At 41.8% G+C, this 27,149-nt stretch overlaps 1 protein-coding gene across 6 annotated transcripts in view; it reads left to right on the top strand.

Moving 5' to 3' along the window:
• Positions 1–27,149, top strand: part of fto (FTO alpha-ketoglutarate dependent dioxygenase) — a 121,377-nt gene that overhangs the window by 40,977 nt on the left and 53,251 nt on the right. For 5 of the 6 annotated variants that reach the window (XM_044330941.1, XM_044331026.1, XM_044331097.1 and 2 more), the window contains one exon: positions 14,591–14,715. In XM_044330941.1, the coding sequence (XP_044186876.1) occupies positions 14,591–14,715 (125 nt within the window). Of the gene's footprint in view, positions 1–14,590; positions 14,716–23,634; positions 24,538–27,149 lie in introns of those variants that run through there. The other variant, XM_044331160.1, reaches the window with a different exon arrangement.

Raw genomic sequence — 27,149 nt, forward strand, 5'->3', positions numbered from 1 at the left:
ATGCATGTATGTGGGCTTGTTTGTGTGTTTATGTGCGTATGTTTGTGTGTTGGGATATGTATGTGTGTGGCTGTAAACTGTGTCCACAGTGTGAATGAAGGAAGTAAATGTGCAGCTACACAGTAGTTTATCCTTCATTGACAGTCAATATGTGCTGTTACCTGGATAGTAGCAGCTGTTTTTCCTTATCGCACAACATAGACTAGAGGCCTAATCCACGCGTTCATTATTGCACAGCCTTGTTTACCCGCGGCTCTATATTAGCTTGCTTGCTTTGCCCTATTTAGACGGAGATGTATAAAAAAGAAATTACTCAAAGATTATTGTTATTATTCATTTAAAGAGGAAATATATGGCTGATAATACATTTTACATCATGCAGCAGCTTGTGTTTGGAAATATAAAATGAAAAGAAGCAGGAAGAGATGGAGAGAGAGAGCGAGAAAAGAGAGAAGGGAGAAAATGTAGCGGTGCAAAGGTATTTGCAATTCTCTTTGAAGTCCCTATTCAACAGGGTAAGCTGAATTTTCGGCAGTGCCTGATAGTGTTCTGCGTAAATGCTTAAACCCCTTTAGAGAATTTTCATGGGCAGATACGCGGCGGCTTGAAGGGAGCGTTTATGTTACCTGGAGCCAATGCAGCCCGCAGCTTTGTACCTAAAGATGTACACTAGTAGTGAATAGAATCCCACAGAGGTTTGTCTATGACAGAATCTCACTGCCACATCGCTGTAAGCTGAAACGGGAAAAAAAAAAAAAAGAGCTATGAACAGGTTTAACCCTGTCACTCTTCGGCTGGCGTCTCACAAATACATTTATATACATGAACACAGACCTGGAAGGACAAAAAAAACACAGGCCTCAATATATTATTTAACATACAGTATGTGCAAATACAGCAGTGCACATTTAGGAAAGTTTAAAAGAAACTATAGCTGCAGTTCAAATTTTCTTTTTTTTGCTTAACCTCCTTTCATGGATTTATTTTAAAGCTATTACATTATTACAATATTCTGTTCTTTCAACCTCAAGTGACTAAAAACTAAAATTCATTAAACACAGTCAAAAATGGGACTTGGCTTCACACAGCGCCACAGTCTATGAACAGACACATTCAAATCATAATTGCTTTTGCTTTCTATGTATTACTGTCTGTTAGTGAACAAAACCTGACAGCAGCTCATCTTTTCTTCTTGAACATGATTCCTTTTCGGAGCCCCTCCTCATTTTAAATGATTAAAACAATCCCTCATATACCGTATGTATGATTATTTCCCAATAACAGGATGTAGCTCATTGTCCGGAAAGCTAAGGTGGGAAAAGCTGTTCGCATTTTCATTCCTACAATAGACTTTGACCTGAGTCAACTTGTTTTGCGCTGTGGATGACTGCGTTTGGAATGTATTTGAGGAACTTAGCCATCATTGACTTTGTGTCAGTCCTGTGAGTCATGTCACAATGTGAAAACCGCAGATGTAACAGTACCATTGTTTTACATCACCGCTGTTTATGAAGTAAAATGAGCTCATCAGAAAAAAAAAAACCCTCATATTTTAGTCTTTGAATGTCAGCTACAGTATGGAGTACCCCTCATCTTAACAGTGAGGGGGTGGGGGAATTTATTGACAGCGGTTTGGATAATTTATTTTGTTTGTCTGTGAATTGTGATGTTGACAGTGTTTTTACTGTATCAGCAGGCTCTGAAGGCGGCTTGTCTCGTCTTCTTAGAAAACAAATGAGCACTTTACAGAGCCTGATCTGCCTTATCCGCTTAGTAGCTCCCTCAATCCCTGCATTTATTTATTTACTTACTTATTTACTTACTTATTCATTTACTTACCTCTGTATGGATTTGGTTTGATTTGTCCCCTTACCCACAGCTACCCCCTCCTCTTCCTCTCCCTCTCTCCTCATCCTTGGCCCCGATCAGCAAGATAAGCCTTCAGAGGAGGGGAGATAACATCCATTAAAGTGGTAAAGAGGAATTATGGGGCAGCCCAGATTAATCACTGCTCAGCTTAATCGCATTCAGTGCGGACGGCGGGGTTGGCTGCAGGGCCCTGCTTCTTCCTGTGTCATACCAACACAGAGAGAGAGAGAGAGAGAGAGAGAGATGCAAGGAAAGGGTGTGTGTGTGTGTGTGTTGAAGTGCCTCGATGGGGGAGAAAGTATAAAAAAGATGAAAGCAAGATTTCAGAGCATCTTATAGAAAAGCCCGCCCCTCATATAGTTGACTGGAGACATAACTACTAATCGGCACTTGACATATAATTATTCCACTTCTTTGATCCAGGTGTAATTGTTTACTCTTGCAGGCAATCATGTGAAAGCGGTGGAGTAAAAGAAATTTCCACAGACACAAGAAAACCACATTGATTTGTCACTAAAAGCAAAAGAAAAAAACCCCTAAACTCTTGTTCAATTTATGTTGTGTTCTTGTGACATGTTAGTCTTATTGAATATTGAATACATGACTAAAGCTTGTCCATCACTTGTTCAATATTTCTCATTGGGTTGATGGTCGGAAATGCGCACATTAAGACGTGGTGTTGAGCTATTTAAGCCAGAGTGAACAAAAAATATTGCTCTCATACTCTGAACTCTGCACGGCCTCTTAACAAAATAATTTGAATCTGAATCTGGATCTTCATGAGCTTCTGTGATCCTCATTATTGTTTTCTCTGCACTTCAAGTCATTTCACATTTACTTATACAGCTCCTAATCACAGTCTCAGGCTGCCTTCCCCAACCATAGGTCATCAAAGTGAACAAAAAAAACCTAATTAGGGAAAAAAAAATAGAACATAAATCAAAAACCTCACCTGTGATATATATGCTATACACACAATACAATAAAAACAAAAGAAACATAAAAAGGTTAAAAGCTACAAATTCAAATATCCCTGTTATACCAAATGACACTTTTCATCTTTTCATCTCTGAGGAAGGCTTAGGCTGTAAGGTCTACAGTTTAGGGAAGAGTTGATCCTTAATCAGCTTTTTGTTCGAACGTTGCAACTAGCACAGAAAAATAGCAACCTCTTAATACCTCAGTAGCTCTAATTCTTCAAAATCACTAGAGCAGCTATCGTGTTAGGGTTTTAAGTACATAAAGCCTCCCTTGAAAACAATGAGTGGAGTGAATAGGGTGATCCTGATGGGAAGACGGTGTAAAATTGTTTGATTCGCTTGAAGAGATGTGAAGAAAAGGAAGAAAAAGATGTTGATGATAATTGTGGCGTTTTATAGGATGAAGGGGGGTGTAGGGAGGTGGAACAGGGAAGATGAAATGAGGGAGGGAAGGTGTGACATTATCAGAAGTGAAGGGAAGAAAGAGATAACGGTAAAGATTTAAGTCGGAATCAAGAGTGTATGAGAGAAGGTAAACAAGGAAGAAATGAAAAGCTGATGCTGTAGACAAAGGGATGTGAGTACAGTCAGGAGGAAGTATAAGTCCTCAGAGCATTCTGGGAAGTTCCATGCCTTGTTTTTTTTTGACTGTGCACCTTTCAAAACAAGGCATATACAGTATAAAGAGGATAACCCAACAGAGATCAAACCTGATATGTGTGTTTTCTGGTAAAGCAGATTCTCTCCCTGGTGAAGTCTGAAAGGAAGATCCCCTTTTGTTTATAACCCGAGGTCTGTTTTTGTAGTTTTGACCATCGTGCCTGTTGGTTATGTTAACATTTTACTCATCAGTTTCACTTTTGAGATCCTAACACTGGTAGCCACTGCTTTACACCGGATCACTGTTGGACAAGAAACGTTGATTTTCAGAAGATACCCAGTATAACGTAGCTATCAAGCATTATTTCTGAGTGTGCATTCCAGATGTTTTCATTGTTTCCAAAACCAGAAGCAAACACACTCAAAGTGTCCATTATAATTGTCCATTACTTTGTAAATCAGTGTGCACACACAACTTTGGTAATTACGGTAACTTTGTTGAACCAGGAAGTTGCTGTGCAAGATTAGATACTGTGCATCTAATTGACTTTCACAACTGACTGTTTGAGTAATAACTCACCTTTGTTTTTACTTGACTTGTTTTAAACCTGTTGGATCACTCACATTGCTGCTCTGTGTACTCTACCAGTGTTGCTGCGTCACTACATGTCATTGATACACTTGGCGAGCAAAATGTTTTCATAACCAACAGACAAAACTGAAAACAAAACCCAGGCATAAAAAAGACAACTGTCTGAATACACCATTATATATATATTTTTAAAAAAAATAAAAATTCTAGGGTTATTTAATTGGATGAATGAATAAGACTAGACTGGAATGACTAAGCTATTATAAATTGTTTGAATTTGACTGTGAGCCTCATGCATGCATATGCAGGTCACCGGGATGTCAGAGAAGTTACAGACAGGAATACGGAAGCAGCTTTAACTTTTATACTCACAAACATCAAGCACATTTTCAGGCTGTACCACACCGGTGAAACTAAGAGTGGCCATCCTTCCAGGTGGTGAAACGCTTCCACCTTCCTATCCTTCCCCTGCAGATAGAGTGATCTGATGGGTGGTGTTAAATGGGCGAGATGTAGGACAGTGTAATTAACGCTAGTCCTTTAGCGGGCCCCGCCTCGCTCCGCTGGGAGCGCCAGATATAGCGCTCATTAATTCCTATTTGTGTGTAATGAGAGGGTCATGTTGGATGTAATAAATGGCTCTTTTATTTGGGCGAGAGCTGCAGGGCGGCATCCTCTCCTGGCTAACAATCTCATAAACACCCTTTAGCTGCTCTCATCAGGCTCGCTGGGTGGGGAGCAATCACACATACAAACATAACACAATGGTGGGGGGGGGTGAGTATACTGTGTAAATGTGTGGAAAATCAGGTGTGTTTAGGAACACCTCAGTTACTTTAACATGCCCCCTTTTTCCATTAATAATAGATAACCAGTAGAGATAACCAGCAGATAGCCAGTAATAACACCATGTCAAGTTTTCCCCCATTCACTATACATTTTGTGTTTACCCAACATCGCTGATGATCTTTTATCAGAGAATATGCATTTTTAATATATTTTACTGTCCTACCATTACAGCCAGTGTTTTTTAATTCATTCATTCAAGTTAAGTCATTTTTTTTTTTAGAATTATACAAACATACAAGTCTTCAGAGGCTGTATGCTGATCAAAAGATTCATTCATGAGCTTTTTTTGTTGAAAGATTAAACCTAGAAAACAAATGATAAGCAAACACAAATGTCAGGAAAATAAGAACTTGGCAGCTTCTTGGTGTTAAAATACAGCACAATGTAATAGAGATTCTTGATACAATAATCACACACATGATGTTACTTTTTCCACATTTAATTCCCCTTAATTAATTCGATCATATTAACATGCACACCACAGTGGAATTCTTTGCATATCATATACTGTCTGTTTTGAATGTACAGTATTAAACGTAAAAACTGCTAGAGTGTCTGAGACTTCTTCGCCAGATTGAAGTAGACAGCATTTTATGGAGTATGTGAGTCCATAATCCAGTTATATGTAACCACTTCATGGTGTGTGCCATTGTCTATTACTGTATAGCCATGTAGTGTGGAGAGAATTGTTGCCATTCCAATCACAACTGAGCTAAAAGGAAGCAGCGGATTGAAGACACTCCTGTTTTTATGTCACATAAAGCACCGTGCTTTGAATGATCAATACTAGGAGTTTAACTAGAACTGATGTCGGATTGGACAAAACAACATCATAATGCAACAGACAATATATGGATTACGTCAAACCTTAATTAGGCGTTAGAGTGAGCTGCCAGAATAATATAACAGACAAACAAAATAGATGTGATTAAGTCTTCATGTTCATCTCTAAATGTATCCATAAAACCAAGGTTTGCCCATGGCTGTTTCTGCACAAACCTCATGGCCTTTATTATAGTGTACAGTATTTATATGGGAGGGAATTTGGAACTTTGGAGATCTCAATCTGTTGTACTTTAGATGTAGTCATTCTCTTTCACTGTACCTCCATAGTCCCTTCATATTTGATGTCAGAGTAGACGCATAAGAAGGCCTGTTTAGTTTCACTACAGCGACTCCATGGTTTTCAGCCAGATGCAAAAATTGAAGAATCACTATACTTCAGACTTCTTGTAGTCACAATCAAAACTTTGTTAGCGGCACATTTCAGCCCCTGCAGGCACATTCCCCCACTAAAACAAAATTCCTCTATGCAAGCGTGCCTAGATGGATGGAAACCCTTTTTATTGGTTTAGCATTTTTGAAGACCTGAAGTACGGTGCAGTGTGTGTTCCGCTGTAACTCTGGGGTTTAGAAAGGCTGGCTTTGGCCCCAGTCAGCAAAAAGCTTTTTACTGGCAGGAGAGTGAGGTGCTGATCACAATCTGCTATCTAGCTAGAATCTAGACTCAGCTTTCATACACTGAAAGAGAGAAAGGGGGTTTTAACAGAGCAGAAGGTGCTTGAGTGTCACGCTCATCGCAAACATCTCTGTCCAGCTCTGTCTTCATTGTCCCGAATTAGTCAAACCGCCTCTCAAAGCTTCCTTGTGATGGATGGATGATGCATTCTTGCCAGGCCAGTGAGCGGTTTGCACAAGTGTGTGTCCCTTGTCCAAGCCTGCTGTATGGAGTTATATTTGTGCCTCATTCCTGAGCGTGCAGTGGAACATTTTGAGCACAGAAAAAAAAGATTTTTTTGCAAGAAAATAGAATATATTTTGTACAGAAATAATTATCACGCAAAGAATGATTTGATTTGAGCAAACAAATCTATTCTGTGCTCAATACATGTGTGTGTTTGCTATTATCCACTTACTGTAACCTTTCTCACTCAGTTTTACTTACTTCCCCTCTCAGTGTTTCTGCTCTGTGTGCTTTGTCTTTGACACTCGCTAATTGTCTGTCTGTCTTTTTCTCTCAACATCTCTGCTCTGTGTGCTCTCAGGTTTGCCTGCGTGCTCATTTAACTTGACAGAGTGTTACGGTGTGCCACAATTCCAGCTAATCTGAAAATTGCAGTAAGCAATTTTGATATTTACAGTGTATGGCTGACTTACTAATTGCTATCAGCGACCCTTTTAGCATGTTTCAAAACAAGATGTAGCACTCGCTCTCCAACAAAATTGTATCTTAGATTTAAATTTACAGGCACAGTTAAAGCCTTTTTTTTTTTTTTACTGTACATTAATAATTATAATGCCTTGACTGTGTAGCTGGCAATCATCAAGTTAGCCAACTAGCTTAGTTAACTATTGTTAACTATTGTTGTATTTTCTGGCAGAACTTAGCTAGCCAGCTGTCAAGATAGGTGGGTTGCAAGCTAATATTTTACAGAAGGAAAATTCATAAAACTAGATATATACCTAAAACTGTATAAAATAATTACATGCGGTTATGGTGTGCCTGCTTCCCTCTTCAAGTGCTTCCCTAGTAACTGATAATACTACTAGCAATCTTATTGGAGAAGAAAACAGCCAATCAGAAATGACCCACTCCACTTTTCAGATTGGCTGGATATTGTGGCACACTGTAACATTGTCAAGTTGAGCGAGCGCACAGGCAAACCTGAGAGTGCTCTTGTCCAGAGATATTGAGAGAGAAAGACAGACATTGTGAACTAGTGTCCGAGGGTTTGTGAGCACACAGCAGGAATATTTAGAGAGGGCGAATGAGTATAACTGACTGAAAGGGAGGTTATGATTTGTCTCGTATGTGGATATTAGCCAACACACAACTATTAAATTAAATTATTCTTTGCGTGATAATTATTTATCAACCAAATTTTATTTCCCTGGCAAAAGATATTTTTCTGTGCTTAAAACGTCCCAACATGCGCTCAGGAAAGAGGCACAAATATAACTCCATACTGCTGGAGAGCTCATTCAAACTAAGAACTATGTGGTTTAGCCATTAAGGCCAACTGGATCCACACTCCTTATCATGAGACAGGGACAAAAGCCTTGCAAGAAACAGGCCGGTGAATTTTTATGTGATATTTGTGGGCCCATTGGGACTACGACCCAACAACAGATTTGCCTTTTCTTCTCGCCACCAAAAGGGAGCACCACAAAGCCTGTGAGTTCTGCTTCATTTGACCCTGTGGAAAGCATATGTCCCTCCATCCTGCTTGTATTCTGCCCAAAAGATGGACTGCCGTTAGGGCCATAGAAAGCATTCCTGCCCACTTGACTGTGTTACAATGCCTTCAAACAAAATCACTTGTCAGGGGTCTTCCCTTTTTGGGAGTGTCTCTATCCACCCCCAACCCTTTGTCACTTCAAACATGTTACTCTGATGTTTCAGACACATTTTTCTAATGTTTTACACTCCATATAATCTGCTGTGTGTAGCAAAGCCCATTTTACTGGTTGACATAATTGATGGTGCCCGTGACCTTGCAAGGGTCAATCTGGCAGAAAGGCCTTGGTTTCTATCACCACGGAGATGGCGAGAGCACATTAACACACTCATACATACACACACATATACATAAACACAGTAAAATTAGGGATCTGTAGATGTTGTTTTTTTTGTTTTATCATGTAAACATCTAGATAGACTTTGAATAGAATCTGTTCTGAGATCGATCCAGAGATTCCAAAAGCGAGGTTTTAGTTTGGCTGAGTTACAGCTGAGTTACTACCCATTACTGATGGGTAGTACATCAGTGTAATATGTTCTCAGTTATTATTTTCAAATTTCTATATCATTTTAAGACAGTAAAAGGTTCATTTCTGGAGTAACTGTAAAGAAGTGTCCAGGGCAAACATTGTAAAGGGTCCTTTAAAGTCTAACTGCCCACTATTGCACAGGTAATTCAAAAGACACACACACACACACGGACATACAAGGAAAAGACTTTCTTGAATCATCTTTGAGAGAATTTTTTTATAGAATTTTCTTCTCTCATTTTCCTCACTGTTTCGTCTTTGATATTATCAAAGGTTGTGGAGCTTCAAGGTCTGGAAGACAGCCCTGGCCAGCAATGTTGACACCCTTCACTCTTCCCCTATACACACACTCACACACACATACACACACACTCACACACACACACACACACACTACACGCCACACATCACACACACACATACACACACACACACACTCACACTTTATCAACCAATCTTACGTAATGGAAACTGAACAAATTTAATTTCAGATATGCCTCAATTTTGAGCCATCTGTAATCATGTGACAGCACACAGACGGTAGGAAAAAAGCACACTTGTACACCCACACACACACACACACACACTTTTTATGACTGCAAGTGTGATGTCACAGAAAAGTGAATGTGGTCTGGACTTATTTCTTCCTGGGCTAATATAATTTTCCACTGGTGGAGAGTCCCCCCCGCCCCCCAAGAGCAAAGTAACTTGGCGGTGGCATGCTGCAAACACACACAGATCCCTTGTCCAGACTGCAACTGGCCCTGAGAGGATCACAACTCCCCAGTTGTTTATATCAGTGAGCAGAAGCTATCCATTACCTCGAGCAAGGTGCCTGATGCCTTTTTCCACTAGCGGTCAAAGTGATATTGGTTTCTTGTATTAGGAGGGAGAAAGAGATGGAGACAGCTAAGAGGCTGCCAAACTCCCACTCCCCAGGCCTATGAAATCAGATGTCAGGGCAGCTGTGCGTTGACTGTTGCAGTGGAGTGTCTGGAGTTTTGGAGAAAAGGGTTGAACCTTAAAGCTTGAGATACCTTGCTTGTGCACTAGCCCTGCAGGTGGGCTAAAGGAAGTCAGGGAGCAACGAGAGGAAAAGGCTGAACAGACAAAAGGAGTGTTAGAAATTCAGTTTATCTCATGTTATTTCTATAGTCTGAAAAAAGTGGTTCTCTGTCATGGATATTAGTATAGTATTGCCCAAAGTCATCCACCTGCCATTATTATCAGGTGTTAATTAGTGTTTTAGCCGATAACTAAAACAAAGTCATGGTGCTGGTGATTAGGGTTGAAGCCCCGCTGATCTTGAATAGTTTAGCCACTCTGGTAATTACCAACATCTTAAACAGAAACATTTTCTCTTTCATGGTATTAAATCTGAAACAACTACATCAGACACGTTTGGCATGATAAAGATTATAAAAAGGTTGTCGATGTCAGTTTTAGAAGCATTACCTGTACTGTAATGTGAAGCCTATTTGGGTGTATAGTTCTCTAAGTAAGTCACACAATTGGTCCTCATTCATGAATCTGCTATTTTTACTGACTTAACATTTAGAAAACTTTTTTTAAATACTCATACGATAAATGTCATGATCTTAGAATAAGACATGTCTGTCATTTAACGTACCCTTCGAGGCCCTGTTTTCAAGTTATGAATTGACACAGTAGTGAGTAGTCAACAGTCTCTTCTGCAGTTCGAAAAGGTATCATGATTTTCCTCCAAACACGGTTTTCTCATTGTAGAGTAGTCAGCCTGGATTAGATTTGCAGCTTATTGCCGCAAATGTAATTTTTAATATAGAACTGAATTTATGGAGGTTTTTAGTGCTTGCACACCATCACTATGAGTTAAAGGCCCCAGCGGTGGCTCAACAGTCACAAACAGGAGGATGGATTACTAGTCAGGGCCATGCTTGCCTCCATATGGGCACACAGGCATGTTGGCACACAGGGAGGCAGGGGAGTCTGCTGGCCTGTTGCTGAGCCTGTTACACATGCTAGTGGCAGGGGGACAGACTTGGAGGCTGCCAGTCCAACAGACAGAGGTGCACTTAGGCACCATGGTGGAAAATTAACACCAGCCACCAGCCAAAAGCTGGGGAATGTTTGGTTTTTACTTGTGTCTGTTTACCACCTACCTTTTTAGTTAACTATTCTTCATCAAGATTATCTTTTTTGGTTTAGAAATCACCCCTCTCTGTTAAAATAGTTAATAAGGGGGGTACGTTTTGGTATTTATAAGTGTTTGTGGCCTGCAGGCATAAATGGTTTCCTATATAAGAGAGTGCCAGTGAGCTTAAGAGTGCTCTGGGTCTCCTGAAAGTCCTGGTCTTAAGTCAGCTAAGGCATTTCATGGGGTGTTAACAGTTTCTGAGACACTCTGGTGGTCAGCTAGTAGCTCCGTTTTATGGAGTGTAAACCTTCAGTTCTGCATGCGTCTTTTTTTAAGCTTCCCCTCTTTGAGTACTTGCTTCTTAGCTATTATGTGACCTGTGGTTGCTATACTGTGAAGTTTTAAGGGATGTACACCATATTGCGCTGTGTGCACTAACAATCAATCTTCCCATTCAATCATTCTATGTTGAATGAGTGACATGTTGTTATGTGATGGAATAGACAGATGCTTGTTGGTGTTAAGCTACAGTCCTGGCTCGGGTGTTAGTATGCTGCCCCAGGCTGCCCTCCAGCCAGCCTTCCCTTGGAACACTATCATCACTCCAGCTCTCCACCAACCAAAATATCACCTCAGCCTGGCTGTGTGTTTGTTTACCAACCCTTCTTCTGCACAGGACCGGAAATGTTTATGCGTAGTAAAATAGACAGGGTTGAATTTGGGGTCTGGGGACCAAGAATGGGGGTACCTAGGTCCCTCTTGTCCTCTCGTTCACCTCGGGATGTGGCCAGGGTCAGGGGGACATCTGTGGTCAGCATCAGTGTGAGAGAGATGGAGGCTGAGGACAGCTACTGTCATCAAGGGGTAAATAGAAGGAAAAAGGGGGCTGAGTAGTGCTAACACTGGCTCAGAGATAAAGGGCTGTGGTCTGGCCGAGGCTGACTGAGGCCGGGCTTGACCAGTAAACAACCAGTGGGGTGTCTAAATGGCCTGGGGATCAGCCTTGGGCTAAACCTGAAGGCCTCTCTCAGCACTGGGTCTTCTAAACACAAGATCATATGCAAACACACTCTGACACGCAAACACACATGCCCACATTTTCATGGGTAAGGCGCTTGATAACACACATTCACAATATTAGAGGTACACCTATACTCAATACAAAAATTACCCTAGGACAAACATTAAAAAAGCTTTCCAATACACACCCACAAATGTACACACACTCCCTAAAAGCAGACGCTGTCGTGTGTGTTTAACATGTTTAATGGAAGAGGTGAGCAGCTTCAGGGTGTTTGCAGGGGACTATTTTGGTGATTTCTGTCATCATCTTTTAGTTGGGACCGAAATTTTATTGATGCATATTAGCCATCCATTTATAGGTGTGATGATGTACAAGCATTATGGACTCGTCTAAAGCTTAGTCAGTATGACAGTAAATGTGGTGAATTATTAGACTTTTACTGGCTGTATTTTGTTAGAACAGTTAGAATAAGCTTATTGGACTGCACTGTCTGTTCCCAGACCGGCTTTGGGAGGAGCTACAGCAAGCTCAGAAGGACGTCAGAGCAGGTTTGAGATCAACTACAAATCACTTGTTCTTCAGCGCTGTGCTTGAAACACTGAAACTGCGCTGCAGGGCCGCCATGACAATATGATGTCTACCAGCTGAGATAGTGATACACTCTGAATGCACTTTCTGGCACTTTCTTAGCCTGTCACTCATCCCAGGAGAACAGGGTTTGATCCAAAATGAAAGGTACAGTTTCCATAGGGAGTACAGCCGGCCCTGCTTCCTCCTGGTCACCGTAATCTTTGGTGTCTCCTCCGAGTCAGGTGTAATCAGTCACACACCGCCACATGTTTTGACACCTGTCCTGTGTGGTGTGGAGGAAGTAAGCATATTACTCTGTCTGCAAATCACACTCTTCTCCTTTGGAAACACACACACAGACAATCAGACCTTTCTTCACATGAATTAAGACAGACAGGAAGATTGTCAGAAAGGGATTAAAAAAAGAGGGAGAGGAGAAGAAATGAAGGTTCCCTTACATTGTGGGTTTTCTGAAAAGAGGGTTGGATGACTGGGGAGGCGAGTGACTGTTAATGGGAAGAAATGAACGCGCTTGACTGGTGGATGTGACAGGAAGAGACTGTTCTTAACAAGGCGTCAGAGTCAGTCAGAGTTACAGATCCATCACTTCTCAGAGGCTGCGAGAAGGAGGGGGGGGGGGGGGGCAGACATTTAAGGATATTCAGAGAGGGAGAGAGTCTGTGAAGGGTAGAGAAGAAGAGGGAGACGGTAAGGGAAAAGAGGGATTTGAGTGTGGCTGACAGCACTGCATTTAATTTGGGCTGCCAGATCCTTTTTCATTTGACTCCCTCTCAACCAGCTTAGAGGCTGCTGAGGACTTGGAGGCGAAGGTTTGCCAGGATGTCTCAGATTAGCACTGATGTGCCACGTCACACTTTAAGCCGGCCTGTAATTCATGTTCAACAGGGGGATACTCACACATTACACTGTGCTGTGCAGGACGTGATTAATTGACTCACACTCTAATATTGGGTGTAATTTGCCCATCCTCTGATGTGAAACTGACTTTATGCTAGACTTACTGTATGATGCCATCCCGGGGATGTTATAATGGAGTCTTGACTCAGAGCTGTGTAATTTCTAAAGTGAGGATAGGAACTCAAGGATGGAGGGAATTGCTTCAGGTAGTTTTTTTTTCCGCTTGCTTTCATGTAGTTTAATATTTAGGAGGAGATTTGAAAGAGCCAAATAGTTTTGATATGTCTTACTCAAGGATTTAGTGGAAAGTAAACCAGCCATCATCTTTTTAGCTACTGTTTTAAGAAAATGAGCAAGAACTACGTGTATGAACAGATTTGTTCTTAAGTGGCCCGTATAGGTGATTTTATAGAGATTTCACCAGATGTCTTAAAGAATTTTCTTTTAGGTATGAGCAACTTTTACAAGTGGTCCAGACCTGTCATATGAGTCATGTAGAGATAGTCCACCTTTCTCAGACATGTCTCAAGAATTACAATGCCTTAATCCGAATGAATTTTCAGTTTGAAAAGGCTTTGCGTCTGAAATCAAGTAACATAAAAATACATAACAAGAATAAACTTAATGCAAAATTAATATTGTATTCACCATATCATCATGGCTTGCCAATTTGCTCAGAGGTGAACATTTTTTCTCTTTCTTTTTTGATTTCATTGGCATATTTTGGCATGGCAACTTCAGTTGTTAGAAAACTTTCTTTCACTCTGACAGCTGCCTCAGGGTCTTTATGCAGGTCGCTGTCAGGGGCAACATCCTCCGCTGTGCCAGAGAGAGTATCATCACTGACTGTATAGGCTAACATTTTCCATGTATTGTATCTCCATGACTGTTACATCCCCTCAATCACCTCTCATTTCTTCTTCTTTTTTTTTAATGAAACTAGCTTACAAACCAAGTGGAACAGGTAGCCTTATGTAGAAGTTTAAGGCCATTGATTATGGATAATATCTCACAAACACGCACCTCCTCCTAACTCTCAGTTAAGAGAGATGTTGAATCTGATTTGGATCTGACTTGTATGAGCAAATCTCTAAGAAAAAAAGTGAGAGAAGTTTAGGATAAGAATATGAAAATGTTCCTACATGAGGCCCAATGTTCTTTTGTATTGCAAACAGAAAATTAAATGATTATAGGTATGTTGATGTTATGTTTTTTCAGTTATACTCTCTTTTGCACATCTTTTCATTTGGGTATGCTTGATCCACCTACTGTATTTTTTTACTTCTGCTTGTATTTTTCAGACTATGCTGTTCCTGGCTACAGTGGAGGAGGAGGGCCAAGCGGGGGAGGGCAGGAGGGAGATGGCAGAGACCCTGCTATCTGCCTTGACAGACAGACACCAGCAAAGACAGACATGGAGAGACAGGTAACACATTGTACCACCAACTTTGTTCCTTCCACTGGACATCGAAAAATAAATCTCTGACAGACATGTGAGACAAGGAGAGTAAGACACTTCACTGTGCATCAACCCTTTCTCAAACTGAATCGCATACAGTACATATAAAAGTTTAACTCCAAACTCATTTTGGAAATGAGCAGTTATGTGAGTTTCACTGCTTCTTATGTCACATTTTATGTAAAATGGTCATGATTATTACAGAAGTAACCCAGTATTGAGTCCTATTTTCATGTCGGAAAAGTACAGTCCGGTCAAAATATTGTTTTGAGTGAAAGAAATGTAATGTTTAAGCATGGCACACTTGACATTGTTGCTGTTTTATCACAAAGTGAGAATATCTCATGTAGACAGTCAGGATACTTCTCATTTCCTTTACAGTACCACTCAAAAGTTTGGACACGTCTTCCCATTCATTCGAATGAGAAAGTGTGTCCAAACTTTTGACTGGTACTTTAGGTAGTTAAGTCAAAGTGTTGATATAGAGTAGGATGCATACAACTGCAGTGCATCATCATAAGATAAGTTGTGGTTATAAATTGTGTTTGATCACATCAACAAGCATAATAATCAGGATTCATCACTCCAGTCCCACTCTCAATGGGAGGGCATCGACAATGATTCCTTCTGAAGAGCTGATGTGAATTCCACAGATATGCAGCGGTGTGGTTGGTGTTTGTTTGTGCTCCGAGGGCCTGGCAGCTATCACAGCTATCACAACGACACGTGTGTCTTGGATAAGCCCAGTCACTTCCTTCCTCCCAGATAAGGGCAGAGAGTGCAGGGATTAGAACACTGGCCATTCATTCAGATAAAGACGGGCCTCACACACACACACACACACACAGTTTTGTGTTATTTTAGCTGCCCCTTCTCTCAGTCACTCTCTCCCTCAACACTAGCAAGGACACACACAAACACTGGCATGCATGTATAAACTAAATCTACGGTCACATATGTTTCCCTGCTTATTGTCTCTATCAACAGATTTGACCTCAGTGTCACACACACACATACACACAAACACACACATGCTTTGGACCAGACATGATCCAGAGACTAAAGAAAGCAAAAGTGCCAGGGGCAGAATCCACAGACTAGAAATTCCTGAAAGCAACATCTTTCCTTTTGAAAGATATATGTTAACTTCCTGTAGTGTTTTGTCCCTCATCTTTCCATGGCGCCCCTCTGTTTTGAGTCGTCCCCTCTAGTTGACCCTTAGCTCTGCCCCATCCAGATGAGCCTTGTAAACAGGCTGTTTCCACACACCTTGCTCTGCTGCGTCGACGCCCACCGCCTCAAAGCTCTGATGTAGGGCCTGCTCTGATAGTGCATTCCAGCTGCAGGTGCTGAAAGCTAGAAACCATCTTGCCATACCCACCCCCGGGCTAACATCAGCACTGTCCCCCACCATCCCGGGTTCGCCCACCACCCACAATGCAATGTTACCACCTTCTCACCATGTCTATCCCTATATGTAGCTCAGCCCACCCTAAGATCCTGACAAGCAGTATCACAGACCAGGACAGGAAATGCTCAGTCCTTGTCAGGGGAGCAGACAGACGTTTACTCTATCAGCAGTGAAAGACTGATTAGATTAGTTTTTGGAGGAGGGCAAGCGTCCCACACAATATGTTTGAACTCCAGCTGCTCCAGATATCTCCTCTCCCCTTTACACACATTAAATGCCTGTCCCTAACCCCCCACCGCCCCCACTTACAAAAAAGCCAGGGGTCATCCTGTCAAGTGGCTGTCAACAGATAGCATTTACACAAAACTAAACACATGGCTATGTGCAATGTTAAGTGAGACGTGCTGGTTCTGATTAGAGATTCGCTGCTTATGAGTTCTTTGTGAAGGAAGGAAAAATTTGTGTTTTTTTTTCAAATTCATTCTGGAGAGGTAAAGTCAATGTTTTGAATTAAAGATAGAATATATTACAGAATCAGACACACAGAAGGCAAATTTTGTTCACTTCAGTCAGATGTATTCAAACCCTCATTTATTTTCATAAAAGCACTCACCAAAATAGGACGTTTGAAATTAATTTGCTGATTCATTTTGCTTCTTTTTTATATCGGGCGTCCTAATTAGGTTTCCACACAATATGCAACAGGCAGGCTTTTATCATAATACTGCCTTTTGTTTCCATGGTTTCCGTTCAGCACATAAGGATGGAAAAAAGCATGATTGATGACCCTTGCTAGAGGCACATAAACATAAACAACCAGCACTGATTGATTAAGTTTCTCGCTGACTTTTGTTTCTTAAACACCGGTTAAAGCAGCACTCTGTGCACTGGAACGTGGACCTGCTAGCTGCCATTTTCTGCCTCCGGGGCATTTTTAGTACTAGCAAGAAGGAAAGAAAGAGAAATTGGACCCGGTGACCAGTGGTTCTTCACAAGTGACTTATAGGCACTCAGAGTGAGTGATGCCTCGGTTCGCCCTGCTAGCAGAAGCAGTCCATTCATTCACTCTGAGCCAACAAAGTTATGAGATCTTTTTTATTCTTATGAGCTTTTCTGGTAACTGGGTTTCCTGATGCACATGGTGAATTCTTTGATAGATGCTGCCCTCTGTGTCCCTTCGGTAAATGCCCCGTGAGTACCCTGGAAATAGATGGATTATTATGTGGGTGGGTGACTGCACCGTAGCAGAGCAGTTGAGTATGCCACACAGGAAGTACAGATTGAAGAGCAAGGCACAATCTCCAGGGAGCAGGCCTATTAGGATGGGGAATGGCATATCCCAGTGGCACCAGAACAATAGAGATTCAAAACACTAGGCACTGGAATTATTAGGTTTTGAAAATTGCATAGATGTTGTTTCACATCTGTGCAAATACAGGTAAAGAAGCATTCACTGGTTGACAAACACTGGAAGTGCATACACACAAAATCCAACAATCTTCCATAGTTTTGTTCTGAAAAGTGCTATATTTTAACTTAACTTTAACTTGTTGTGATGCTATTGTGACTGTATGCTTATAGTATGGCTACCTTTGACCCTCCTGGATGAGGTGACCTCATGCTGACCTTCCAGAGCCTAGAGGTCACTGCCCTGACCAACAGAAAAACTAAACAAAAAAAGCTTTGTCACACCCAGCGAGCAAACACTGAAGGGAACAGCTGTGAGTTTTGTACTGACCATGCAAACTGCTGTAGGCTTTGTAAGGTCATTATATGATAATGAAAATCATTACAGAATTACATGGGGGTTTAGGACATGAGAGCAGCGGGGAGGGGAGGGGAGGGCCACATTGGGTTTGATAAATGGACTGTGAAGGTGCCCATCTGGCCCTCTCTATGGCTTTTTCTTCCTGCTCTTTTATCCACTCTCGTCCTTTACTAGCCCTCTTTCATTCCCTTCCTCTGTTCTCCAGCGGGCCAGTGTAAAAGCGAGGAGGCCTGTAGTGAAAGATTAACAGAGTGCAAACCTGACTCACCTCTGTGCAAGAGAAAAGAGGAGTGGAGACAGGTGGAGGGAGGTGTTTATGATCCAAGTTTGTGCCTGACTTGACAAACCCTGTCTGTCCTCCCATCTATTAGTGTGGGCCGGTAGGAGAGTAGGCAGCAAATGACCTTTGGCATCGGAAACAGTGGGATGACTCAGGATGTATGAATCAAGACGTCGCTGTAGTTTGGAGGCAGTGTGTTCATTGTTTAATAGGCATGGGTAATACGTAACAAGGTTTAAAATAGCCCTTCTCATTCGTGTCACAGAGCTGCTCCTCACATTAGAGAAGGGAGAAAAGATGGCAAGTGCAAACAAGTCTGCTACTGAAAAGAGTTAAACATTTGAGAAAATGGCAGCCAGGGATGAAAATACATCATGTGCATTCATATTAATTTAGACATTGTACGTTATATTTGACTGCACAAATAAACCTGACTTATGTAACAGCTTTTTCCCTTTCTTCCCTCAAGGATGACAACTTGTAAGTTATGTTATGAGTACTAATATTAGATTTTTTTAAGATAATGCAAGTGTTTACTACAGGTAAAGTTATGTGTCCATGAGAGATCTAGTGCCTTGTCAATGTAGTTTTGACATTAGTTTGTATTTTGTTATTTTTAAGAAATAAAACGCATTATTTAAAATGACAGCTATTCCAATTTTTAAATTAAATAAAGGCAAATTGCTTGCATGCAGTTGACCCAAACCATACAACTTAGGTTGTCAATATATTAGCTGTACACTCTGTGGCGTAGTACATCTGTTGTCTGTGTTTATTACTTCTCTCTAACTTGTTGAGAGTTAGTGAGGTCTTTATCCCAAGACAAAGGCAACATCAGCTGACATGGCTAAAGGACAGAGAAGGAGGTCCACGTGTTCACAGCTGCACTCATCACTCAGCTGTCCAGCTTGACCCATGACCCGTAGGGCCGTCTCCCAGTCTCCATCGGCTTTATGTTTCCTGCTATTGTCATCCTCTCTTGTCCTCACCTGGACAGGGTGCTGCTACACAAAGGGCCCAGTCTGTCATCAAAACTAAGGGTCAACTGGGGCCAAGAGAGGCCAGAAAGCCGAAGTTGAAGCTGTGTCCAGTTGAGGATGACCCCACCAGTGTTGTCAGCTACCAGTTGCACCCCTGTTGAGATGCATAGAGACACAGAAAAAGGAGGAGAGAGACCTTCGTAGGCTGGCACTTCATTCCAGGAGTGGTGACATTTCTTTTGTGCTGTCCCTGACAGACCCCGCCCCCATTCCTGAGCAGGGGCGGAGCAAGGAGTTAGGAGACAATGGAGGTCCCCTGTCCCAGATGGGAGTTGGAAAGATTGTCAGTGTCGTGCCCACAATGAAGATGGACAGACCACAGCCTTGTCTAATGTGGCCAATGACCTCCTTAAGCCTTAGAAATGGAGGCACTATACTGCAGGGATTGCTATCATGCCAAAGACAACTCATTCTTTTTATATACTCAAGGCTTTACTGAGCACAGGGTCCCAATGACCTCTAGCAAAGCTGTCATCTGTTCAGCTGTAATTGCACAAGTGAATGAGAGGGCTTTCTGAAATTTTAAAATGTAGGCAACGTGTCATTCTCTGACCGTCTTTCACTGTAAAAATCTGGCTGGCTGTCATGTGGATGGGTTTGGGAAGCAGGGTTTGTGGGGTACAGTTAAGAGAAGGTTGTATCAAGCTGTTAATAAGGTTTAATTAGCGAGGGTAGTGGTGGTGTTTGGGTTGGCATCATAAACCAGTGTTCTGGTTGGCAGCAGGTTGGTCCGGGCATGTTGTCAACCAGGCCTGTGCGATGTAAGTTGCAACCCGAGGTGACAGGTTAATCAGATCTTCCAGACAGCAGCCCCATATTTGCCTCTACATCAACCCCCACAACAGTGGTCCTGTTATGCAAGAGGAACAGACAGGGCTAGCTCAGTCTGTTTTCCTCAGCATGAGTTGCCAGCCAAAGGTTTTTCTGGCTGTGCCCTTGTTTCTCTATTTTTTTTTTTTTTTTTTTTTACTGCACTGGTGGGCAAACACCTGTGTATGGTGGGTGGAACTTTCATCCCACAACCATGTTCTATATCTTTGTTGTTTGTGTGTCTCTCTGTGTGTACCACCTTCGTTTGCTGTCATCTGCATCGCTGTGTTTACTTGGTTTAGGGCGCTGCAGGAGAAAACAAATAAGGACATGTCATCTGTCTCTTTCATCACCGGCCAGCCTGTAATTAACGCAAGCGCAGTGGTTAGCCTGCGATTCTGTCGTCTAATTTGTCTGTCTTTATCTAAAACATGTCTGTGTGGTCCCTTAGACCGGTTACATGCGTGCAGCGAGATCGACTGTGGCCTGCGTGTTTGTGAGGTGTGTGCTTGTGTGTGCTTGATTGTAAATTATGAATTCTTCTCTCATGCACCCGCCCCTGTTTAGCAATCAGTCAGTTATGCATGACATGTCCTGACCTCAGCAGAACCTCACAGCTGCTGTTGCCGTAGCAATCGTCCTCCCATCCTAGTTAGCTCCCAGGCTGGAAAGTACATCAGAGAGTGTCTTATTTTTGCAGGAATGCACTTTGAACAAGATGACTGATGATGCTATTCCTTTACCTTCCACTTACTGTACAAACAAGTTCAAGCCGTGTAAATATGCACTTACCTCTATCTTGCCTGGTTCTCAAACAAGTCAGTAATTAGCCGTTGAGCTACATGCTTTCTCTCGTTCTGTGGTTAGGAGTGGGGATGGAAGACTTACAACTTGCAGGAATCGGTATCACTCTCTCTCTTTCTCTTTGTTCGGTTTCCTGCTTATCCATGACTGAGTCACAACTGCGTTAAATTGCTTACAGTTTTTAATGGAAACAGTCATTTCATAATCATCTATTTCACAGCTAGGGCTTGGCAATGCAATGCGGTACAGAAAGGGAGAAAGAGAGTTAAAAAATGTCATTAAAAGTCCCACAGACATTTCAACACACTTGTTGCAGAGACAGTTACCCATTAAGTGCTGCCTTTTTTAATATGGAAACAAGATTTGTGTTTGGAAAAGACAATGTGGTAAGGAGAGGGGGAGAGGGAATGGGTTTGGGCCTGTTTTACTGGTAGTCAGGAAAACCAGGACATTCTTTCTGGTCAAAGCCATTATCCCAGAGAGCTGATAGAGCATGATTGGGTGAGAATGTGTGGCAGGCATGAGAAACAAATGACAAGAACATAGCATTATGGTGTTGTTGGAGGGTGTGCTCAGAAAATACACTGTCATTACAGCTTATCTCATCTAAATCCTGTTTGTTATTGGTTGGATAGCTATTCTCCTTAAAACATCAAATTGAAATTGTACCAATTAAGGATTGCTATGCTGAAATATTGAACATGTGAAAAATGTTTGTGTGGTGAGTGTAGGCCACAGTAAACATGCAAACTGCATATCAGACCCTCATAAGGTTTCACACAGTGTTTTGTGTATGATTTGTTAGAGGCACTTGTTTAAAGTTAGATATTTCTTTGGTTCGGGTAGTGTTTTTGCTATTTAATATATATATTAATATTACAGAAGTAATGTCCAGTATGTGATGTATATACATTAGATATGCACACCACATGTTCATTCCCTCTTTATTTTCTCCACCCCATCTACCACAACCACCCCACCTGGGCTGCTCCCCACCTTCACCCCTCCCACCCGATATACACACATCTTTCTCCCCTCCACTGTTAATTATAACCTACGCCGCTGGAACACTTCATTTCATAGCAAGCATATTGTCTCTTCAAGGCTGGCAGGCAGGTCATAAATTATCCTGAAGGTGAGGATGGAAGTTGGAGGAGATAGTTATGAAAATTTCATCTGTCTGCCGTAGCGGCCGCAGCTGCTCCTGTCACCAGCCGTGTGCTGGAGAAATTACACCGGGTCAGCGTGTGTGTGTCTGTGTGTGCTCTGGTTTGTGCATATGGGTATGTACATGAACTCGTGTGAACAGTAACAGTGCGCACATATATACAGCACTCACGCATGCACGTCTTTGTGTATCTCCCTGCGTCCCTGTGTATGTGTGTGTTCGTGTGTGTGTGTGTGTGTGTGTGTGTCGTTGGGCCAATGTGTACAGCGGGTTGGCCAGGTAAGACCTGCCTGTCAGTGTGTGGAACATCTCTGGCGTCCCTGTCACCTCAGGGCCCCCAGCTCTGCCCCGAAGCAGGGAGACTGGGAGGGGGGACAAGCTCACAGGGCGGTCCCCAAGCTGTCTCTGTTCATTACCGCTACAGAGATGGGACGTGGCCGGCAGGTGGCCAGACCTTTAGTCCCTACCTACTGTGATCATCTGCTGCTCCACTCTGTGCGTGTCTGTGTGGGTAGGTGGGTGTGCAAGTGTGTTTGAGTATGAAAAAGTCAGAGGAAGCCTATAACTGATGTACTGGAGCAGGGAAGTGCATATTTTATGTTTGACCTATGAATGTGCATTTGTGTTTGTGACAGATTATTGCATTGAAGCAATGCGCCTGTGCATGCACATCTCTAATTGACTATGCTTACATATTTACAAATGTACAGAAATTCTGCATTTGGAGAAACTGGAGTGCTGCTGTGGCACTTTCTTGACAGAGCGTAGAGCAGCTCTTCTCAACAGACAGCCACTCCAAGTGGCAATTAGTAAGAAAAGAAAAACACAGTAAAACTCCCCCCTCGTCTCCTCCTATGTCAATCTGCAGTTTCCTGCAAAAATTCTATTAGGGGCAAAGTCCATAGCTGTTAATTACAATTCTAACTAGCTTGCCTCCTGACAAATGGATGGTTTCAGCAGCGATGTTGGATAAAAGGGATATCAGCGATTTCACTTCCCCGTACAAAGGCTGCCTCTGAAATGGGTCATCAATCCCATAGTGATAAATGTCTGGTGGAGTAATGACTCTCTTATCGGCGCCGGATTACTGCAGATATTTGTAATTAGTGTAGCCACACAAGTCCCCGACAGATGTTTTTGAGGCGGCACAATATTGAAGCCTTGGTTTAGTGCTAAATGGGAACTTTCTGGAAAGAATAGGGATAGTTAAAGCCATTGTGTTGCAGCAGACGTAGGTGAATCAGGAGAGCTGAGTTGCTGTTTTGTCAGTGGGAAAGAATGTACGTATTCTGCTGCACACACATACAGTACACACAAACGTATGGAGCCACCTGTACACATGCACACGAGCTCATGACCTGATAGCTAAATACACAGCCTGAGGTCCATCCTTCAGATATTGAGCTCAGCAGTCACATGACTGTGAGAGCCAGGGGGGGCTCCTCTTCTCCTTCTTTTCCTCCTCCTCCTCCTCCTCCAGCCCTAGAGGTAGCCACTGTTACGCCAGGGGGAGTGAACGATTCACTTTTAACTTCCATTTCTCCTGTTTTGGGCTGAGATTCACTAGCCACCCTGAAGTTTTTTTTCTTCTTCCTCCTCTTCCAGCTCTCATGAAATCACAATGTGATGTATTCAGCCTGAGGTGTAGCTCTATTCACAATGCAGTTTGACACTACGAAGCCCTGCTCCCCTCTGTTTTCACCATGCATCTGTACAGACGGACGACTGACAAGTCTGTACCACTAATAAAATTGTCCTGGATTTACCTGACAGCTACTTTGACTAAAAATGTTTAATATACATTTACAAAGAGACACCTGTGTAGACACGATTTCTATCTCTCTCCATATGTGTATATATCAATATACAGTGCGTGATTGTAGAGAGAAAGAACTCGTGCCAATGAACCCTTTGTGTCTAGATTTCATGTTGGTTAAGGGCTATGTTCTGTTGCCAAAATATACACCCACCAACCCACCGTCCGACACACCCACCTACCTACAGTATACACACATACACAGCCTGCCTGCCACTGACAGACGTGTAAGCAGATGCAGCCAGAACTGGTAATGGCAGGTGATTATAAGTGGCACACGTGCCAAACTAATTAAACCCCTGGGTTGACAGCAGCATTTGGTAGCACTGGCATTCTGGCATGCTGGCATTAGAATAATTGTAGCAGCATCACATTTCACCTGCGAGACTGCAGCTAACAACGTCATTTATTTTACAGCAGGCTGCACCGGATGTTGATACAGAGGCTCGAGTTAGCTTACTTTAGGTTTGATATGTATAGCAACCTCTGGCACAGATGGGACAGCTTTTCTCTGTTGTTAATGTTGGTAAACTTAAATTCAATCTACAAGTCAAAAGCCTTTCTTTTGAAAAATATGAAACCGATGATGAAAAAGGTGGTAAATAAGTATAAGCATGAGATTATCCATTCAACTGTTTGTTTGAATTTGTGATTGTAACAATAATAATAATTAAAATAGCAATCATCCATCACCATATTTGCTCTCTTCTTGTTCTTTGGAATGGGCCTGGGTCAACGCACTAAGTTCTTGATTTTTATCATATTTATTTTCCCTTCTCGTTCAGTTTTCATTGTGATACGTTTTCCTTCTTTTCTATGATCAGATTAGATGATTTTTACCAGATGATGATACAGAAGAGTTGATATTAGAGTAGCAAAATAAAAGATATAAAAAACAATTTACATTTATCGCAACCCAGGGATCAAAAAACCGTGTGGCTACAAACCAAAGAACAGACGCTTCATAACAGCTCAGAGCTCTTATATACCAGCTGGTACAATTACTGCCTCAATCAGCTGATTGTCAGAAGAGGAATGTCTACACTCAACGTTCCAACAACAATTTGTCAACACAATTCCAATAATTTATAATGAATCTATTTCAACTCCCCATCTTTCATTACATTTATGCATAATTAATCAACATAAAACTTAATATCAAGTCATAATTTTGGCTCCAACATCAGTGATAAAAAGTGTACAATGTTTACAAAGATATGAAAACATAAACTCACATACATCTTTACATGCAATGTATACCACTACACACCCAGGATTTCAGTGTTGTACATACAGTACATGCATACACCCATATATGAATAACATTAACATTTAATAACATATTAATTCGTAAATCCATAGTCATACATATATCTAAATATATACACAAAACTGTATGCATTGTTTGTTAAAGAATAAACAAAAAACTGAAGACAGTGAGATATTAACAGAGCTAGGAAGAAGAAAAGGAAAGCTAATTTTAAAAATATTTTCATGCATTAATGAAAATCAAGCAGTTCCATCATGTCTAAACTACTGAGTTCTAAGAAGTGATTTGAAGGAGGACAGGGATTCATCCAGCTTGATATCTTCAGGCAGGTGCACCCAGCTCTGCATGTCTCCCACTAAGGACAAACTACAGCAGGCAGGCAGGCAGGAAGGAGACAAGGACAGGAGGACGAGTCTCTCGGTTTGTTCAGTTCTCAGGTCATCACTTTTCCAGCTGGTGGGCTGGAGCTGTGAATCCTCTTCACAGAGGTCAGAGCTATGCCAGGAGGCCATAAACTGCACCAGGAGGCCCACCTGCACACATTCTGTGCATCTCCTCACGTATACCTCACACATACACACACACACACACACACACACCTGGACTGTTGAGTAAGAATTCTGACATACCTGCAGTTCTGTGGAAACTAGTCTGTTTTTAACTGACTTGACTGATTCATGTGATTGCCTTGTGCTATGCAGTAGGTGTGGCTAGGCCAGGTGCACATTGCGCTGCATCACAAGGTGTGTGCACTCAAGGCTTGAAGTAAATATGACACTGTATCTGTTAGTGTAGGAGTGAGTTGGGTTATGCAAGGTATGTAAGGTCATTGCATGTATTGTCAGATTTATGGGGTGTGGCGTGGCATATCATAAGCTGTCATGTATGTACAACCGTTTTCTAGTATTTCAGTGCAGTAAATCACGCTGGTGACAAATAGGATGTAATCAGCTCGCACATATTTTCCCTATAGACTGCACTGTCTCGTCCACTCGCACATAATTGCTTCCTTGCTTTACAGCATATATATCACTTGCTGAAACATCACTTAGACTTTTCAGGTTTTATTGCACATGCAAAGACTGCGTTCACTCTAGATAGCTACTGTGTTAAGTTGGTTGTAGACGAAGTGAAAAATCAGCTCTTTGAAGGCACAAGTAAGTGGCCGATGGCAGCTGATAGCTGGGGCTTAGTGGATCCTCATTATGTGCTGTAGCAAGCTGATTAAAACATTTGATTTGTTCCCAGTGTGTGTGTGTGTGTGTGTGTGTATGTGTGTGTGTGCCTGTGCATATAGTCGAGTGCCTGTGTGCGTCCTGTGTATGTACACGCTTCCATGTGCATGCGCATGTGTGAGAGAGAAGGCCTTCGGGCTGCTGCGATGTGTTATCTGTTTTTTCAACCTTGTCATACTAATTACAGTCCATATTTACTTACATTTTCTTTTTGTTTTCTGCCTTCGATAGGCATCTGTGAGTGGCTCTGCCTAGGCTGTTCTCATTAACAAACCGATGATGTGTGATAGGTCTATCTAGTGATGATACAGGGAGCTTTTCCAAAAAAAAAAGAGGTCATGATACAAATGTTGTCAGCTTTTTGCACCCACAAAGAATTATGTTCTTGTTATCAGTGACACTGTGATTGCAAATTTGCCAGCGAGTGTTGGTAGGGAAATACTGGATGTTCAAATCAAAGCCAAATGAAAAAAGGCATCAACATTAGCTTGTATCAGAGGCTTTTTAAATTGTATTATTGCCACATGATAAGCTAAGTCACTGGTTCCATACTCGGGGTAGGGATGTGACATGATTAACAAGATAGACAAGAAGAAATATAATGCAACACAAAAGGCTGTTTATTTTTTCTAAAGTTATAATCTTCATTTTTTTCCACTTCAAAAATGCGATAGTTTTCCTCTTTGGGCATTTAAAAATGACTGAAATTAAACAGTATGAGAATGTTAAAGCCACTCCTTGCCCAACATTGCTTAATTTTAAACAGGCACTTGTCTAAATACTGTTTCTGAGGTACAGT

Source organism: Thunnus albacares, chromosome 1 (assembly GCF_914725855.1).
Source record: "Thunnus albacares chromosome 1, fThuAlb1.1, whole genome shotgun sequence".
Taxonomy (NCBI): domain Eukaryota; kingdom Metazoa; phylum Chordata; class Actinopteri; order Scombriformes; family Scombridae; genus Thunnus; species Thunnus albacares.